Source organism: Schistocerca gregaria, chromosome 3, assembly GCF_023897955.1.
Source record: "Schistocerca gregaria isolate iqSchGreg1 chromosome 3, iqSchGreg1.2, whole genome shotgun sequence".
Lineage (NCBI taxonomy): Eukaryota > Metazoa > Arthropoda > Insecta > Orthoptera > Acrididae > Schistocerca > Schistocerca gregaria.
The window spans coordinates 169,062,543-169,083,138 of record NC_064922.1 but is presented as its reverse complement, the minus strand read 5'-3'; the positions used below and the strand labels follow the sequence as shown (position 1 = coordinate 169,083,138).

Genomic DNA, 20,596 nt, shown 5'->3' with positions numbered 1-20,596 from the left:
TAATAACATGCAATTTCTGTTTGTTAAGAGGAGGAAACATAATCTATAATTTGATCGCCAACCTGGACACAAGTATTATCTGTATCAATCTTTCACAATTCGATGGATTACAGTTTCAGTCATCAAAATAGAGCACACATCTTTGGCGTAGACCCAATATGGCTGCCAGCGAAGAATTGGATGTTGTGGATAGCTGGGAAGAAATTGAAGACTCTGGAGTAAGTGTGACATGTCTTGTTTGATAATTCGGGCTTTATTGTGTCTACAACTGGAACTGTTCACTTGTTTTAGATTTAAGTTGGGTTTTAAAGGTACTGGCAGTGAAATGAGAAGAAAGTGCTTGTTTGATATGTTAAGAGCGCCGCTGTACCGTGGCCGACATTTTACCTGTTAATTATATGATTCCATTTAAATAGCGACAGGTTTCGTCTTCCATAGTTACTGTAACTCCAGATACTTACTTTGATTGCTTCAGTGACTATTTGAAGAGTTGTAGTGGGCTTTCAAGTGTTTAAAGACTTCTAGTTCAGTCTGCAAGGCAAATGACACAATCGAATTTGAATCCAGTTTTCTGCTACAGTTTTTTCAGTGGAAGTGATATTTTTCTATTATTTATGTAACCAAAGGAAGTTTGTCGAGGCACCCTAAAGTTATTATTTTTTCTTCATATTCACAGGTCTTGGATAGAAAATTCTTACCATCACCTACAGCACCAGAAGAGACTGAGAATGTTAAGTAAGTGCTTAAATCTAGTTATCCGTCAGGGTCTTCATTATACGGTTTTGGATACATGACATTTATTTCCAGCCCTGTTATGTCGAATGGGCCAATAATTTTGCAAAGCAACCCATTTCCAATGCCGGAACCAGCAGTGAAAATACTTAAAAGGCCTCAGAGGACTGCTCAGGGTAATGGAAATGGACACCTGCTTAATGGTGATACCAAACCCCGTCAGCCTGTAAGAACCCTTCAGCAGGTAAAAATACATCTATATCTAAAGTCTTCTGCATGTGATATGTCAATTTGTATAATGTTTGTGTGAATGCCCCTATACACAGCTTAAAAAAAGACTGAGAATAGAAAATGAAGAATGAGTTGTTACTGAATTGACATTTTCATAATGGAAGTATTACATTGAAAAACATAGTGTATAGACTATTAGATTAGTCAAACTGTTATTCTTAGATTACATTGTACTCAACTTTTATTTACTAGTTATTGTCTTTTGTGGGAGTGGTATTTTCTTGCCTTCAGCAAATCTGAGAACAAAGTCACTCATTTATTGGAAGACGACATAACTTGATATTTTTTTTGCTTTTGACAGAAGTGAATTCTGAAAAAAAGAAAAAAAAATTCCTAGCACTAGACCACTGATGGCCAAGAATATTTTGGTTTATAGTCTTGCATTTATCCTCTGAACCACTGAGCAGAACCTATTACTAGAAATCTACCAAATAATGCATAGGCCAGTATCCGTGCTATACATGCTTTTCTGTTCTCGGAAAAAAAAAAAAATACTGATTGAAGATTTCCACAAGCTTCTCAGTGACATTTTTGAAGCATGGAATTTAATTAGGCTGTGAATATAACCACACCTATCTTTGGCCGTCAATGCATATCCAAACCATACTATCACTGTGTCACAGTAGGCCAACCCCTAAGGATCTTGGTGAGATTTTGTGGGATGTAAAAAATCTTACTTGTTACAGCTAGTTGGTTAGTTTTAACAGATCTTTGACATTATTCTCATCATGATGAAAATTGTAGTGATTAAATTTTCCTTGTGCTTTTTTATGAGGTAATGAGGATGTCATTGTATACCTAACATTTTGCTGAAAATGTCGGGTGATGGATATGCGAAGTGCACACTGACACCCTAACTTCAGTGACTTTCAAATTGTACGTTTGCAATGTTAAAGGTGTGTGAGGAGTTTGCAAGTAATAAAGATGAAAACAATACACAGAGTAATGAAAAATGTTGTTTTTGATCTTGGGGTTGAGATAAAGAGTGAAAGAAGGGAAACAGAAAAATCAGAATTCAAATTTTGAAGCACTGGGAGTTGCAGGTAATTGATAAACCTAAGTTAACTATCAGAAAGAGGAAAAAAAAGCATATTAATGGAAACAGAAAATAAGTGTTGTCACCAAATGCGTATTTGTTACATTTGAGTTGAAAAGAATCTCAGAGGCTCATATTTTTCCTTATTCCAGATCTTGTGACTTATCTGTATCCTAAATCCAAATGCCCTGTGTATCACAGTGTATTCGAAAGTGTCTGAACTAAGTTCAAAAGTAAGATTGGATTTTTTTGTGTAAAATGATTTTTCTTCTTAGTTTGCTCAATACTAGATTCTCTTGACCTACACTGTCGCGACTGGTGTTCCAGCGAGTGAGGTGGTGCAGTGGTTAGCACACTGAACTTGCATTTGGCAGGTTGACAGTTGAAACCTACATCAGGCCATTGCCTGATTTAGGTTTGCCTTGATTTCCCTAAATTGCTTCAGGAAAGTGCAGGGTGGTTCCTTTGAAAGGGCATGGCGAATCTCCTCCCCTAATCCAATGGGACCAATGACCTCTCTGTTTCATCTCGTTCCCCAAACCAACCAGCCATATGGTATTCCTCTTCTTACTCAGATACTATTGATCAGTCTTCAAACATCTTTAAAAGCCCTTAGCAAAGGAAGACATAAGTTAGATTGAGGAAGTCAAAATAGATTTACTGAGACATAATGGGCAAATCACAACTTGCATTCCCCTGTCCTCTCTCCCCCCCCCCCCCCCCTCCCTCTCTCTCTCTCTCTCTCTCTCTCTTGTCCTCTGCAAAGATCCTCAGATATATAAAATTATGTACATTTTATGACCTTGCTCCAGCTATGAGACTGGAGTGGGTATCTTGATTAAATAGCCACAGGTCCTGCCCATCACCGTGCACTCAGTCTTCAATTCATTCACAAGGAGGCTGATTCTGCTCAGATATCAGACACCTCCATGCTGTCACTACTCATACTCGTCAGTTCTTCCTTACATCTGTACAGCAGGGCAACACCATTGGCAAATGTGAGGTATGGTTTTCTCACCCTGTACATCAGTGCATTTGATTTTTTTATATACAGCTTCCATCATCTTTTTGAGTGTTATGTTGAACAATATCAGTAACACCCAATCTAGTCTCAACCCAGTGTTGATGTAAAAGCACTCTGTTCTCGAGCTTTACTTTGCCTTTCGAGTAAATGAGACCATATTGGACTAGGCTGAAAAATTTCTTTGGCATTCCAAACTCAGTTAAGTAATTCGTCATGCTGTCCCAGTGAATGTAGCCATATTCCTTCTTAAAATCTATGAAGAGTGCATGCCTTATTCCCTCATTTCAGTGAGTTTTCGCGGCACGTAGGTATTGTTGACAGTCTAACGGCTCATTGTGAGACCCACCCTAATATGCACCAGTCACTTCTGCAAATTTTCATATTCGATCTAGTATAAAGCTGGGCAAGATCGTATAGCAGATGTGCAGGAGGGCAGTTTCTATGTAGCTTAGTTGGAACAGTCTTCCAGACTTTTGTGATCTCCTCCAAAATCCAGACCCTCTTGATTTGTTGGTGAATTTTCTTGTGGTGGTCCCCCTTAGAGCGAGTTTATCTGATCGCTCTAAGCTTGTTGATACCAGTGCCTACCAATTTTAATTGTATATTACAGCACTGAGGATGGTCACTAAGTGACCGAAAATTGATTTTGCAGATAATAAAACAAAAAAATACAACCAATGCTGTTTCTCCTTCCAATTATACCCTGAGATTGTTTCAAAGATACATCATAAATCTACTTGGTGCCTCAATTTACTTATGTATGAATTAGATAGCAGAAATGAAATTGTATTTGCTATTGCATTATGGAGTTCATAAAGCATGCAAAATTTTGATGAAGCTGTATGATTAATTCTCACAAAAGGAATGTATAAAAGCAGTTAATTTCTTAATAATTTAAAACATGGCTGATATTAGAAACCATAAATAAACCTTTAATAAGTGAGGGATACAGCAAATCAGTTACATAAAGTGCAATAGCGCTAGGGGTATCTTCTCCAGAAAGAATAGTTACATAACCTAATTTATGTTTAAATTATAAGCATGTATTATGAGCTAAAATGCTCAAGTATAATTACAGAAATTGTTGAGTAAACTCCTGCTGTTCTCGTGGGGGACTTAATCTATGATTTATGCTATTTTACTAGTGTTTTAGTTCATAAACTTTGCTTATAATTTAAACATAATGTAAGGCAGGTCACTTTATTTGTTCTGAAGAAGATCCCTGTAGTAGTGCTGAAACATGGTCAAGGCTTATTACAACAAATGTTATGCAAGCAATAGGCTCTATTCATCATTTATATGGGGGAGGCGTGTACTGTTTGCATGAGAACTAGAACTTGTAGTTGAGACACAAGTATGCTGTGCTATGTCATGAGGTATGTGAGAGGCACTCTTGCGAAGATTTGTCCTCTGAAGAGTAGGAGACAATAATTATTTTAAACAGCCTCTCTACATACAAAATGAAGTCAGAATTTCTAATATTGTTTGTCATTGTGGTACTCAATCCAAAAACTTGCTTAATGCAGCCCTCCATGCTAGTCTCTTCAGGGAAAGCCTCTTCATCTGTGCACAAGTACTGCAACCTACGTATTTGAACCTTGACTCCCCACCTCCAGTGTGCACATGTGCGCGCAGCACGCACGCACTCTCTCTCTCTCTCTCTCTCTCTCTCTCTCTCTCTCTCTTTTCTCTATTTCACTTCCCCCTCCAATTTGACAATTCCTGTGGCTCAGGACGTGTCCTGTCATCTAATATCTTCTTTTGTCAAGTTGCATTATAACACCCTCATCTCCCCAATACAATTAAATACACCTTTGTTAGTTATTCGATCTACACATTTGATTTTTAGGATTTTAGTTTAACACTTCATTTCTAAAGTTACTTTTTTCTTCCCATCTGCACTGCTTGCCTGATTCCACAGAAGGCTATGCTCCAGGCAAATATCTACAGAAGATGATTTTGTGATACTTGTAGTTATATTAGATAAAGAATTTCTCTTTCAGAAGAGCTTTTCTTGCTATTGTGAGTCTGCATTGTGTATCTTTTCTACTTTGGCCATTGTCATTTATTTTATTGCCCATATAGTAAAAGTTGTATACTGTGTTTATTGTCTCATTTCTGATCTCCATTCCCTCATAATTACCTGATTTAAGTTGACTGTATTTCCTTTTTTTTCCTCCCATCAAATAACCTCTTTTCCAGATCCTGTCTATTCCAGGCAACTTTTCTTCAAAGTCATGAAAAGAAAAGTTGCTACTCACCATGTAGTGGAGGTGCTGAGTCACAGATAGGCACAACAAAAAGACTGTCACAAATTAGCTTTCGGCCAATATGGCCTTCATCAAAAATAGACTCTGTGTGTGTGTGTGTGTGTGTGTGTGTGTGTGTGTGTGTGGTTTGTTTTTGATGAAGGCCATACTGGCTGAAAGCTAATTTGTGACATCATCATTATTTAAGACTGATTATGCCTTTCAGCATGCAGTCTGGAGCATAGTCCCCCTTATAAAATTCCTCCATGATCCCCTATTCAGTGCTAACATTGGTGCCTCTTCTGATGTTAAACCTATCACTTCAAAATCATTCTTAACCGAATCCAGGTACCTCTTCCTTGGTCTACTCAGACTCCTCCTACCCTCTACTGCTGAATCCATGAGTCTCTTGGGTAACCTTGCTTCTCTCATGCGTGTAACATGACCCGACCATCTAAGCCTGTTCGTTCTGACTGCTACATCTATAGAGTTCATTCTGTTTTTCTTTTATTTCCTCATTGTGGACACTCTCCTGTCGTTGTTCCCATCTGATAAGGTAACCTAAATCCACCCAGCTTTCGCTCCCATACGACAAAGTTGGTCGAAAGATTGAACGGTGCACAGATAACTTCTTGGTACTGACTTCCTTCTTGCAGAAGGGAGTAAATCCTAGCTGAGCGCTCATTGCATTAGCTTTGCTACACCTCTCTTCCAGTTCTTTCACTATGTTGCCATCCTGTGAGAATATGCAACCTAAGTACTTGAACCCGTCCACCTGTTCCAACTTTGTTCCTCCTATTTGGCACTCAATCCATTTATATCTCTTTCACACTGACATTACTTTCGTTTTGAGATGCTAATCTTCATACCATAGCCCTTACGTTTCTGATCTAGCTCTGAAATATTACTTTGCAAACTTTCAATCGAATCTGCCATCACAACTAAGTCATCCGCATGTGCGAGACTGCTTATTTTGTGTTCACATATCTTGATCTCACCCAACCAGTCTATTGTTTTCAACATGTGATCCATAAATAATATTTGTGACAGTCTTTTTTTTTCCTATCTGGGGCTCAGCACCTGTGCTATATGCAATTTTCCTTTCCATGATATTGTTGCATTCCATCCTGAATTTTCCATTGTTTGATTATCTTTAAAGTCCTTTGCTGTGTCTGACAGAATTACTGTCATTGTCATTCTCAAAGAAATTCCCTTTCCAATTTCTCCTTGGTTTCCACTGTTTGCCCAGTGTAAGTATTTAATAGCATCAGGGAGATGCTACAACCCTTTCCCACTCCCTTTGTGTCTACTACCTAACTTAAATGTCCTTATATTCTTAAAATAGAAGTCTGGTTTCTGCACAAGATGTAGACAAAAATTTTTATGAAATAAAATATGCTGCAGCAGTCACTTGTTACTAATATTTTATTAGAACGTCATGTTTTATCTGCATGCTGCCATCATCAGGTCCATTTATATTTAGTTTTACATTGTAGTTAATGTGAAGTGGGATTAGTTACCTTTGTGCTGTGTGCCAGTGAGGTTGTGTGTCAAAAAAGTGTGTGCACATTATGTAATAATCATTATTAATCTTTTTTCTTAGTTACTTAAATTTTTGTTAATTGTCTAGGACACAGTACAGTAGGAAGCACATAATTTAACACTTTCACAGTTGTTTGTTTACATCTATCCAGAGCCTTAAAAGCTAAGATAAACTATGTGTAGTTCCTGTTGCTAAGGGAGTAGTATTCAATGAAGATGAAACATTTCTATCTAGATGTATTTATGTCGTGACCAATATTAGGTAAGTAGTTGGTAAAGACTTTTTTCCAGTGAAATAGGCGTTCAGCATTAGATAAGTTATTAAAGAAGTTAATGTCATTATTTTCAAGTTTATCATTTAGTAACATGTCTCCATGTACTTCTACATAAAAGTTGATTTGGTGTCCCTTGTCCATTTTATGTAATACAGGGTGTACGTAAAGTCTTCCAATTATTTATTACACAAGACCTAAACATTGTACAAATGTCTCTTTTTGAAGAGTAACTCTGAAAGTTTTTTTTTTACAAACATTTGATATGTGAACTATGAGTGACCCAGCAGACGTCAGTACGCTAATCGAATTCTTGCCATAGCCATCCCAGCATGGCACCATCAACTGAGGCAGTCACTTCCTATATTCTCCCCTGGAGCTCTGCTACATCATGTGCTAAAGGCGTACATACATCAGATCTTTAATGTGTCACAACAGAAAAATGTCACACTGAGTGAGATCTGGTGATTGGGGAGGCCATTTCATGAAACACCTGTCCTCTTCTGTAGCACATTCCGATCCGTCAATGCGGCATCTCTGTGTTCAGGTACCCACGAACTTGAATGGTTTCATAGACAGCTTCTATCACAGGAATTTCCACTGGGACAATTTAGAGTCCACGAGATGCACGGCGCACGGATTTCTTTGGACTCCTTATGAATGTCTCGTGTACGCCCTCCACACTCATTTCACTCAAACTGGGATGTCTGCTTCTCTTTGCCGTGCACAAACAACCCGTCGTAATGAATTTTTTGTGCCGGTGGTAAATGGCCTTGCCAGTGGTAAATGGCTTCCCTTGTTGGTGGCTCCTTACTGTACTTGGTTCTGAACAGCTGTAGCACACTTGGTTTTGTTGAACTCCAACACACAAAAAGCCCACTGCGCGCCTGAACTCGCCATGTTTGTGACTAGCACTGACTATCGGCAGATTACCAAAGTAGGCTGTGTGCACTATACACGAAATAAAACTTTCAGGATTTCTCTTCAAAATGACATATGTATATCTGTACAATTTTTGATTCTTGTGCAGTAAATAATTGAAAGTAATCCCATACTTCATGTACACCCTGTATATGAAGATCATGGAATGGGTACCCTGTTTTTGTGTGGATGGCTACTGATGATTTTTTACATTTAGTATAATGGACATTTATATGCTCGTTCTCTCATTTGGAAGTCTCGCCCAGTTTGGCCTACATAGAGGGCTTTGCAGGTAATTATACTATTTTATAAACACCTGATAGTGAGTGTTTAATGTTGTCTCAGTATGTGTCGCAGTTTATGCTGTGAAGGCTATGGAAATGTTGTATGGTCCAAAAAATTTTTGCTATTTTATAGGAGAATTTGCCTGTTAAAGGAATGCAAACTGTGATTTTTTTCATTTTCTGTGTAGAAGTTGGTTTAATATAGTTTTTTATTTTTTGCCTAAGATTGTCAAAGAGGTGCCATTGCAGCTGTAGCTGTTTGTGTAACTGTACTGAACTCGTCAAGATTTACATTTATCCAATTGTATTCTGCTGCATCTGTTAATGCTCTGTATGCAGCATGTTTGTGTGTTGTAGGGTGGTAAGATTAGCTGTGTATGGTGGTATCTGTTGCTGTTGTATTTCTGTAAACTTTGAAGGTATGTGAATTGTTTCCTTACTATTGTTTTCATATTCCAGTGTGAAATTTATAGTTCTATCCTGTTTATTGAATGTTGTTAATATCATTTGTCACCATATACCAGGAGCAATGTATCAACAACATGATGTTTGTTGCAAATAATTTTATCCATAAAGCTTGATTTTCTAGCAAGTGTTTTTTTGCTCAAGGTGATTAATATATATGTTGCAAATTTTACCTGTTATACTTGAACCCATTGCAAGACATCTATGTTTAACATATATTTTAATATTAAATGTAAAATACCTCTAATTTAGCACTATTTCAAGGACGTCCATGAATGCAATCAATTTCTTGCACTGAGGAAAAAAGTCTTTATCAACTACTCAGATACATCTAGACGTAAATGATTTGTTTTTACTGTATACTACTGCTTTAGCAATAGAAACTAGTTCATTTTGGCTTTTAAGACTCTTTGGATTGATGTAAACAAGAAAGTCTTAAGTTACGGTGTACTTGTTACTGCGCTTGGTGTGCCATACAATGAAATTACCAACAAAATGTAAGAAAATGCACTACTATTCATGCTTATCACATAATTTAGACACTATAACATATTTACCTTCCTGAACAGGTGTCTTTTTAACTCGCAACTCCTCACTGGCACACACATCAAAGGAAACTAACCTCACTTCATATTAATCACAATGTATAAAAGTAACTGTAGATGCACCTTATAATAACAAGTTGCCGAAATGTGCCATGCTAATAAAATATTAGTAACAAGTGACTGTTAGAAGTGTATATTATTTCATAAAAATCTTATAATACAGTTGCAGCCCTCAAATAATATCCATATAATGTAGATAAATAAAAAGATAACTTTTGCTTCCTGATTTTGTCCCTGGAACCTTCAGTGTTTCAAAGAGTTTATTCCAGTGAACATGTCAAAATCTTTCTCTGAATCTACAAATATTATAAACATTGGTTTTCCTTTCTTTAACCTATCTTCTAAGATAAACAATAGTGTCAGTTTTGCCCACCTGTTCCTACATTTCTGTGGAACCCAGGCAATCTTCCCCTAGGTTTGTATGACCTGTTTTTCCATTCTTTTGTAAAGAGTTCATATCAGTGTGTTTGCAACAATGACTTATTAAACTAATGGTTTGGTAATATTTATATCACCTGACCGATTTGGACTTGTAAGTATTGGATTCTTCTGAAGGTCTGAGGGTATTTTCCACATCTCATATATCCTGTGTAACAGGTGGATTAGTTTTGTCATCATTCATTCACTCAAGGATCTCAGTATTTCTTAGGGAGACCAGTGTACTCCAAGTGGTTTGATTTGACTTGGGTCTTTGTTTTCCCAAATTTATCTTGCAGGATCATATCTACAATCTTCTCTACATCTACTTCTGTTTCCATAATATTGGCAAGCTCTAATAAATTGACATTTAGTGTTAATGTGTGTGTGAAATATTAAAAATAGGAATCATGACAGATAGGTGCCAACCACAACAGGAGGCATTGAACAGGTGACACAATTTAAATTAGACTTAACAAATAGCAGACAAATTGAGTAGTCAGCTGGCCTTCACAAAAGAGTGAAATCTTAGTGCTGCAGTTTGGCAGATGGGCTAGGGTGAGGGATTATGTTGAGTGGGGTGGATAGATGGAGAAAGAAGTGAGAAGCAAGCAGTTGTGCGACTGGCTTCGTGATTTCCTGTCAGGAAGGTCGCAGTTCGTAGTAATAGACGGCAAATCATCGAGTAAAACTGAAGTGATATCAGGTGTTCCCCAGGGAAGCGTCCTGGGACCTCTACTGTTCCTGATCTACATAAATGAACCTGGGTGACAATCTGAGCAGTTCTCTTAGACTGTTCGCAGATGATGCTGTAATTTACCGTCTAGTAAGGTCATCCGAAGACCAGTATCAGCTGCAAAGCGATTTAGAAAAGATTGCTGTATGGTGTGTCAGGTGGCAGTTGACGCTAAATAACGAAAAGTGTGAGATGATCCACATGAGTTCGAAAAGAAATCCGTTGGAATTCGATTACTCGATAAATAGTACAATTCTCAAGGCTGTCAATTCAACTAAGTACCTGGGTGTTAAAATTACGAACAACTTCAGTTGGAAGGACCACATAGATAATATTGTCGGGAAGGCGAGCCAAAGGTTGCGTTTCATTGGCAGGACACTTAGAAGATGCAACAAGTCCACTAAAGAGACAGCTTACACTACACTCGTTCGTCCTCTGTTAGAATATTGCTGCGCGGTGTGGGATCCTTACCAGGTGGGATTGACGGAGGACATCGAAAGGGTGCAAAAAAGGGCAGCTCGTTTTGTATTATCGCGTTATAGGGGAGAGAGTGTGGCAGATATGATACACGAGTTGGGATGGAAGTCATTACAGCATAGACGTTTTTCGTCGCGGCGAGACCTTTTTACGAAATTTCAGTCACCAACTTTCTCTTCCGAATGCGAAAATATTTTGTTGAGCCCAACCTACATAGGTAGGAATGATCATCAAAATAAAATAAGAGAAATCAGAGCTCGAACAGAAAGGTTTAGGTGTTCGTTTTTCCCGCTCGCTGTTCGGGAGTGGAATAGTAGAAAGATAGTATGATTGTGGTTCGATGAACCCTCTGCCAAGCACTTAAATGTGAATTGCAGAGTAGTCATGTAGATGTCGATGTAGATGTAGAAGGGGACAGTTGCTAGTGGCTCGGAGGGAGGCTGTAGATGTGCAGGATAGGAATGCAGGAGGGTGGGGCAGCAGGTACACAGACTAGGTATGCGACACACAGGCAACGTGGTAGGACGGTGGAACAGGAGTTGTTGGATGGAGGTTGTGAGGACATTAGGATAATGGAAATAAAGAGGAGGAGGATTATGAGAGTGAAGGATGTATTGCAAGGATAACACCCATCTGTGTTCAGAAACGGATCCAGACAACAGTGGTTGTGAAACAGTCATTGAGCTTCAGACATCCCTGATGGATTTAAATAAACAGTATGTATATTATTTGCAAACACGTCTAGTGAATAAACTATTTTTGCGAGACATAGGTTTTCTTGAAAGATGTGTTAAAACATATGGAAATAGTACTTACTGTATTCTCAGTCTTCAGTGACTAAGGGATTATTTCATTCAGCTTCTTGATCAACAACATTGAACATCTGGGTCCTTTTTATATATTAACTGATTACTCAAATGCTTTTTCTTTACATCTTTTGAGAATTTTATTTGTCAAAACTGTTAACAAAGATCTTGATTCACCAAATCACTGTATAAAATGGAGTTATAAAAGCAGTCACAGTGTAAAAGAACAACTGAAACAGAGAAATCAGACAGACAAGGATCAACTAACCTATTGTGCACATGACATCTGCTAGAAAACTGAACTGCTGATGGCAAACTGACATACTGAATGATAGCTCATCATTAGGTCTTAATTAATCTCGCATATGGTGAGTGAATTTTCTTGAACAGGAACTTCCAGAAAGTTTGTCAAAATACAAATGATTTCTTAAACAGAATAAATTTATAGGAAAAAAAATACATATACTATGAAGTGCCAATTTAAATGTAACCATAATAGTTTCTGTTATTTAAATTAAAGTAAAATTTATTACGGAACTTTAAAATACTTATCATTGTGTTCTCATCACAATTTTCAAGAATATTTTTTGTAAAAGAATAGTTCTCTGTAAATTTGCCCATGCTATATTTATCAACAAAGCAAACATGAAACAATAAATAACAAATTGTAATTGACAACTTTGTAAATTAATTTTTGGTTATTTCAGACTTTCCAGCTTGTGTTTGATAAAATTTTAAAATAAGTCAATTGTTAATTACCACAGTTGTGACCCATTACTGTCTCTCATAATTTCTTCAAAACTAAAATAATAGAACAACAAACATTGAGAAATATTATGGTAACTTCTTGTAACTGACGGAAGTGATTATTATTATTATTGTAAAAAGGCAAGAAAGATATTACCATTACAAATGCTCAGTTGTATCATTGAATAATACATATGAAATTTGGCATACATCTCGGAATGTTTCAAACTCAAGTATGTTGTGCTCAGCAACAGTGTATTATGTTACCAGTTTATCAACTCTGTTCTTGGCCACAGTTTCGAAGTGGACAGCCATTTGCAACATCAGATCAGATCCTTGTTTAATCATTCTCCCTATAGGCAAATGCTCCCCACTGTCATGATGAACCAGTGACTGCCTGACAGAAGAGTTCCTCCAACTGTCTGACTCCTCCATGTACAAGCATCTACTGTCGTGATGCCATCCCAGAAATCCAAAATTACCTACAATTCCTGCTTACATCCTTAGATTTATCCCAGAATCCCTCCCTTGACCCCATCTTCCTCCTCACCCCAACAAGTCTACATCATTTATGTGCTTCTCAAAATCCTCAAACCCAACAATCCTGGACACCTTGTTGTAGCTGATTATTGTGCTATCATTGAAATTATCCCCACCCTTGTTGACCAATACCTCCAACCAATTGCTTATAAACTACCCTGTGATATCAAAGATACAAATTACTTCCTTCACCGTCTGTCGACCATCCACACACCATTACCATCTGGACACTGACTCATTATTGTTGATGCCATCTCCCTATGCACCAACTTCCCTCATGCTCACGGCCTTGTTGCTATTGAACACTACCTCTCACAGTGTCCTTCAGATTCCAAACCGTTTACCTCATTCCTTATGCAGCTTACCAGCTGTATTCTCACACAAAACTACTTTTTTGAGGAGAGCTTACATAAAAAAAAGTCGGTGCCACATTCAGGCTCATTGGTGATACCTTCCTGATCTGTACCCAAGGGCTGGACACCCTATTGTGTCCCTCCAAAACCTCAGCCCCTCTCTTACATCCACTTCATTTGGTACTCCTCATCCAAAGCACTACCTTTCTCGACATTGACCTCCACCTCTGATGGATCCATCAATACCTCTCTCTATATTCAGCCAACTAACCTAACAGTACCTGCATTTTGCAGCTGCCACCTCTCCCACACCAAAAATTTATACACATATATCTGGGATACACGTGAACAGCATATATTCAGTGATGAGGATTTCCTTGCCCAGTATGCTGATGGTCTCACAAAGGCCTTCACAGACAAGCACTAATTCCCAGACCTAGTTCGCAAACAGATTTCACATGCAATACCCTCGCACAGACCTAATCACGTTCCCTCCCCAGAATCAGCTGCAAAGGAGCACTCCCCCCCCCCCCCCCCCCCCCCCAATCATCTAGTTGTTGTTGTGGTCTTCAGTCCTGAGACTGGTTTGATGCAACCTACATCCTTCTGAATCTGCTTAGTGTTTTCATCTCTTGGTCTCCCTCTACGATTTTTACCCTCCACGCTGCCCTCCAATGCAAAATTTGTGATCTCTTGATGCCTCAAAACATGTCCTACCAACGGGTCCCTTCTTTCTGTCAAGTTGTGCCACAAACTCCTCTTCTCCCCAATTCTATTCAATACCTCGTCATTAGTTATGTGATCTACCCATCTAATCTTCAGCATTCTTCTGTAGCACCACATTTCGAAAGCTTCTATTCTCTTCTTGTCCAAACTATTTATCATCCATGTTTCACTTCCATACATGGCTACACTCCATTCAAATACTTTCAGAAACGACTTCCTCACATTTAAATCTATAGTCGATGTTAACAAATTTCTCTTCTTCAGAAACGCTTTCCTTGCCATTGCCAGTCTACAGTTTATATCTTCTCTACTTCAACCATCATCAGTTATTTTGCTCCCCAAATAGCAAAACTCCTTTACTACTTTAAGCGTCTCATTTCCTAATCTAATTCCCTCAGCATCACCCGATTTAATTTGACTACATTCCATTATCCTCGTTTTGCTTTTGTTGATGTTCATCTTATATCCTCCTTTCAAGACACTGTCCATTCCGTTCAACTGCTCTTCGAAGTCCTTTGCTGTCTCTGACAGAATTACAATGTCATTGGCGAACCTCAAATTTTTAATTTCTTCTCCATGAATTTTAATACCTACTCCGAATTTTTCTTTTGTTTCCTTCAATGCTTGCTCAATATACAGATTAAATAACATTATCAGGAGAAAGGAAACTGGCATTCTACGGATGGGAGCTTGGAATGTCAGATCCCTTAATTGGGCAAGTAGAGATAAGAAAATTTAAAAAGGGAAATGGATAGGTTAAAGTTAGATATAGTGGGAATTAGTGAAGTTCGGTGGCAGGAGGAACAAGACTTTTGGTCAGGTAAATACAGGGTAATAAATACAAAATCGAATAGGTTTAATAATGAATAAAAAATAGGAATGCGGGTCAGCTACTACAAACAGCATAGTGAACGCATTATTGTGGCCAAGATAGACATAAAGCCGATGCCTAATACAGTACTACAAGTTTATATGTCAACTAGCTCTGCAGATGATGAAGAAATTGAGGAAATGTATGATGAGATAAAAGAAATTATTCAGGTAGTGAAGGGAGATGAAAATTTAGTAGTCATGGGTGGCTGGAATTCGTCAGTAGGAAAAGGGAGAGAAGGAAACATAGTAGGTGAATATGGATTGGGGCTAAGAAATGAAAGAGGATGCAGACTGGCAGAATTTTGCTCAGAGCACAACTCGATCATAGCTAACACTTGGTTCAAGAATCATAAAAGAAGGTTGTATACCCTGGAAGAACCCTGGAGATACTAAAAGGTATCAGATAGATTATATAATGGTAAGACAGAGATTTAGGGACCAGGTTTTAAATTGTAAGACATTTCCAGGGGCAGATGTGGACTCTGACCACAATCTATTGGTTATGAACTGTAGATTAAAACTGAAGAAACTACAAAAAGGTGCTAATTTAAGGAGATGGAACCTGGATAAACTGAAAGAACCCCAGAAGTTGTAGAGAGTTTCAGGGAGAGCATAAGGGAACAATTGACAGGAATGGAGGAAAGAAATACAGTAGAAGAAGAATGGGTAGCTCTGAGGGATGAAGTAGTGAAGGCGCAGAAGATCAGGTAGGTAAAAAGACAAGGGCTAATAGAAATCCTTGGACATCAGAAGAAATACTGAATTTGATTAAAGGAGAAAATACAAAAATGCAGTAAATGAAGCAGGCAAAAAGGAATACAAACGTCTCAAAAATGAGATCAACAGGAAGTGCAAAATGGCTAAGCAGGGATGGCTAGAGGACAAATGTAAGGATGTAGAAGCTTATCTCACTAGGGGTAAGATAGATACTGCCTACAGGAAAATTAAAGAGACCTTTGGAGAAAAGAGATACTTGTATGAATATCAAGAGCTCAGATGGAAACCGAGTTCTAAGCAAAGAAGGGAAAGCGGAAAGGTGGAAGGAGTATATACGGGGTTTATACAAGGACGATATTCTTGAGGACAATATTATGGAAATGGAAGAGGATGTAAATCAAGACAAAATGGGAGATACGATACTGCGTGAAGAGTTTGACCGGGCACTGAAAGACCTGAGTCGAAACAAGGCCCCGGAAGTAGACAACATTCCATTAGAACTACTGACGGCCTTGGGAGAGCCAGGCATGACAAAACTCTACCATCTGGTGAGCAAGATGTATGAGACAGGCGAAATACCCTCAGACTTCAAGAAGAATATAATAATTCCAAACCCAAAGAAAACAGGTGTTGACAGATGTGAAAATTACTGAACTATCAGTTTAATAAGCACAGCTGCAAAATACTAACGTGAATTCTTTACAGACAGTATTTTACGTGTACGTGAGCATCAACCAACTGTCCACTAGAACAAATGGCTACTGCCAAACACTGGCAACACACAGAATTAACCACCCAGTGCCACGACATACTCCTAATGCAGCGTGTTAGTTCTGTCGCAGCTTCACATTCCTTCCCTTTGTCACCAGCTTTTCAGAACTGCTGTGATAGGAGTTACTCTTGCGACACATCCTTTACTCTCACAATCCTCCTGGCCTGAGTCCCTGCTAACCACTATCCCCACTCACTCCAAACTTCGCAGCCCGTGGTCTAGTGGGTAGCATTGCTACCTCTGGATCATGGGGTCCCAGGTTCGATTCCTGGGCAGGTTGGAGATTTTCTCTGCCTGTGGACTAGGTGTTTGTGTTGTCCTCATCATTTCATCATCATTTGTGGCTAGATTTGACTGTGAAAAAATTGGGACTTTGTACGGGTGCTGATGTGACTGCACAGTTGAGTGGCCCACAAGCCAATAATAATAATAATAATAATAATAATAATGCCAGAACTCCCTAATGTTTTGCTTGATGGCCTGCTTTTGTTCATTTGGCATCACCCTCTTTGGTTGTGGTTTTTTGTTGGATAGGAAATTTTGCAATATTGATCAGTAGCTTAAAAGTTTTTCTGTCCTGTATGGTGTCTTTTATGATAAGTTTTCTCAGACCCTTCTGGTCTCTTCCAGTCCTCATGTGGTGTTTTGTAATTTGGAAATGAAATTTAAAAATTTTCTTCATTAGCCTATTGTTATTCATTCTGTAAATGTTGCCACTAAAGTTTTATCTCCTCTTCCTTATTGTGCTTGTTTCTATGTTTCTGTATAGGTACCAATTTCTCCTCTTCATCTAATTGTTATCTTTGTTGTTTTTTGGTCATAAAATTTTTCTAAGTGTTTTCTTTTCTTTCTTTTTCAGTGCTTCTTGTTTACCTCTTTTGTCAATGTTAGGTATTCAGATCTATATAGTGCTTCTGGTTTAACTACTGGTGCATGTTGTTTAATTTCTGCCTGGGATGATATTGATCCTTTATTATATTGGTTTTGGGGTAGTTTGTATGCTAATTCCACTTTCTACAATCTTTCTATGCTTGTGGTATTATCTAATCCTTTTGGCTGTATCAGTTCTTCCAAATACTGAAACATATCAACAGTTTTGATATTTCTGTGTTGTTTGTATATATTTTTCTCTATTGTGTTTATGTTCAATGTATTTCATATTCTCATACAATATTTGTTATCATGTTTTAGCTGCAATTTCGTGAATGATTCTATTGTTCTTTGCATCTGTTTTGTCCTTAGAAATTATTGCAATATTGTCAACAGAAGGGAGACATTTCATATTAGATCTTCTTCATCCTTGTCCCGTGAGATGTGTGAAAAGCATAATGAGATTGGCAACATTGCAGGCTTATCTAGCAATTGCTTTGTTGTTCTACATGTGCAGACCAAAGTGTTCACCCCTTCCACATGCTCAGCCCAAGTTTCAGCTCCATACAGCGGTCACGTGATTTTTAAGAGCACCATCAGAAAAGTTGAATTTTTGTTGTGTGTTATGAAAATGGAACAGTGGAATTTAGAGCAACGTTATACGATCAAGTTTTGTGTTAAACTTGGGAATCCAGAAATGTGATCTTTGAAAAGTTAAAACAAGTCTATGGGGAATGTTCCCCATCAAGAGCCCAAGTTTTTCACTGCTACAAATCATTTTTGGAAGACTGAGTACATGTTGAAAATGAAAAGATGTCTTTTAAAGTCTCACGGAAAGGGTGAAACGAGTGAGACTGGGCGTTGCGGACAAATGGATGAAGCATCATGACAATGCCCCATGTTATATGGACATTTCCATCACGGAATTTTTGGCCTCAAAAGGCATTCCTGTTGCTCCATGCCCCCTACTCACCTAGGTCGAGTTCTTGTTACTTTTCCCTTTTACCAAAATTGAAAAAGTCTCAAAAGGACATGACTTTGGGACTATGGAGAACACTGCAAAGAATGTGACTGACATGTTGTAGGCCCTACCAGTTGATCGTTCAGTGTTGCTACCAAGACTGGAAATGACTCCGCCAGTGTATAGCTGTCGAAGGGAATTACAGGGTGATTCAAAAAGAATACCACAACTTTAGGAATTTAAAACTCTGCAATGACAAAAGGCCGAGCTAAGCACTATCTGTCGGCGAATTAAGGGAGCTATAAAGTTTCATTTAGTTGTACATTTGTTCGCTTGAGGCGCTGTTGACTAGGTGTCAGTGTCAGTTGATGCTAAGATGGCGACCGCTCAACAGAAAGCTTTTTGTGTTATTGAGTATGGCAGAAGTGAATCGACGACAGTTGTTCAGCGTGCATTTCGAACGAAGTATGATGTTAAACCTCCTGATAGGTGGCGTAGTAAACGTTGGTGTAAACAGTTTACAGAGAATGGGTATTTGTGCAAAGGGAAAAGTTCTGGACGGCTGAGAACGAGTGATGAAAATGTAGCACGCATCCAGCAAGCATTTGTTCGCAGCCCAGGAAAATCGACACTAAGAGCTAGCAGAGAGCTGCAAATTCCAAAATCAACTGTATGGAGAGTCCTACGAAAAAGGTTAGTTATGAAACCTTATCGTCTGAAATTGGTCCAAGCACTGTCTGCAGCTGATAAGATTAAAAGAATCAATTTCTGTGATTTTATCCTTGCTCAAATGGAAACAGATGAATCTTTCGTTTCAAAGATTGTGTTTAGTGAATAAGCAACTTTCCACACTAATGGGAAAGTCAACCGTCACAATGTCTGTATATGGGGCACTGAGAATCCGCGGGAAACAACTCAGTATGAACGTGACTCGCCTAAGGTGAACGTTTTCTGTGCCATTTCAGCCAATAAAGTTTTTGGTTCCTTTTTCTTCGAAGGTGCTACTGTAACTGGACTACAGTATCTGGAGATGTTAGAGAATTGGCTGTTCCCTCAGCTCGAACAAGAAGCACAACAATTGATATTTCAGCAGTATGGAGCGCCACCACATTGGCACTTATCTGTCCGTAACTACCTGAAAGTCAACTACCCGAGGCGATGGATCGGCCGCCAGGCAGCCCGTGACAGAGCACTTCATCACTGGCCTCCAAGAAGCCCAGATCTTACCCCCGCGATTTTTTCTTATGGGGGTATGTTAAGGATATGGTGTTTCGTCCACCTCTCCCAGCCACCATTGAAGATTTGAAACGAGAAATAACAGCAGCTATCCAAACTGTTACGCCTGATATGCTACAGAGAGTGTGGAACGAGTTGGAGTATCGGGTTGATATTGCTAGAGTGTCTGGCGGGGGCCATATTGAACATCTCTGAACTTGTTTTTGAGTGAAAAAAACCTTTTAAATACTCTTTGTAATGGTGTATAACAGAAGGTTATATTATGTTTCTTTCATTAAATACACATTTTTAAACTTGTGGTATTCTTTTTGAATCACCCTGTATTATGAAGGGGACAATATTGTTGTTTGAAAAAAATAAACTTTGAAAAATAAAAAAAAATAGGTCTCATTACTTTTCTCACACACCTTGTTGATGGATTTCTTTGACATTTCTCTCTTGTCGTTCTTTATCCCACTCTCGGCTGACCTTGTCTGAGGCCAGATTGAAGAAAATTGGCGAGAGCCTATTGCCCTGCTGAACACCTGTGTTAGTTCTGAAGGGTTCAGTAACTTCTAGGAATTTAACATTTGGAGTTGTACTTATAAATTATTACCATTCTGCCAGAACTTTCCCTACTATATTTAAAAATAAACTTAGATTTATGTTAGCTGTGAGTCTTTCATAAGATGAAGGCGCAGGTGTGCGCATGCGCACGTGCTCTCTCTCTCTCTCTCTCTCTCTCTCTCTCTCTCTCTCTCTCTCTCTCTCACACACACACACACACACACACACACACACACACACACACACACACACACACACACACATGTGGCCACAGTCATCTCCTACACTGTAGTCCCAATGTGGCACTTGGTTGGAGTGGATTGTGTGTCACAGAAGGGTTGTGGGGTATAGTGGGTGAGAGTAAGAGAGTAGCAGTAGATGCTGTGGAGCATGCAGAG

The 20,596-nt window shown here is 38.6% G+C and overlaps 1 protein-coding gene across 1 annotated transcript in view; it reads left to right on the top strand.

The window, feature by feature from the left end:
- The first annotated feature begins 6 nt into the window (after positions 1 to 6).
- Positions 7 to 20,596, top strand: part of LOC126354609 (SUZ domain-containing protein 1) — a 45,735-nt gene continuing 25,145 nt past the window's right edge. Inside the window, exons 1-3 of the mRNA XM_050004365.1 lie at positions 7 to 218; positions 677 to 735; positions 808 to 976. Coding sequence (XP_049860322.1) covers positions 159 to 218; positions 677 to 735; positions 808 to 976 — 288 coding nt within the window. The 5' untranslated portion in view covers positions 7 to 158. The remainder of the gene's footprint in view (positions 219 to 676; positions 736 to 807; positions 977 to 20,596) is intronic.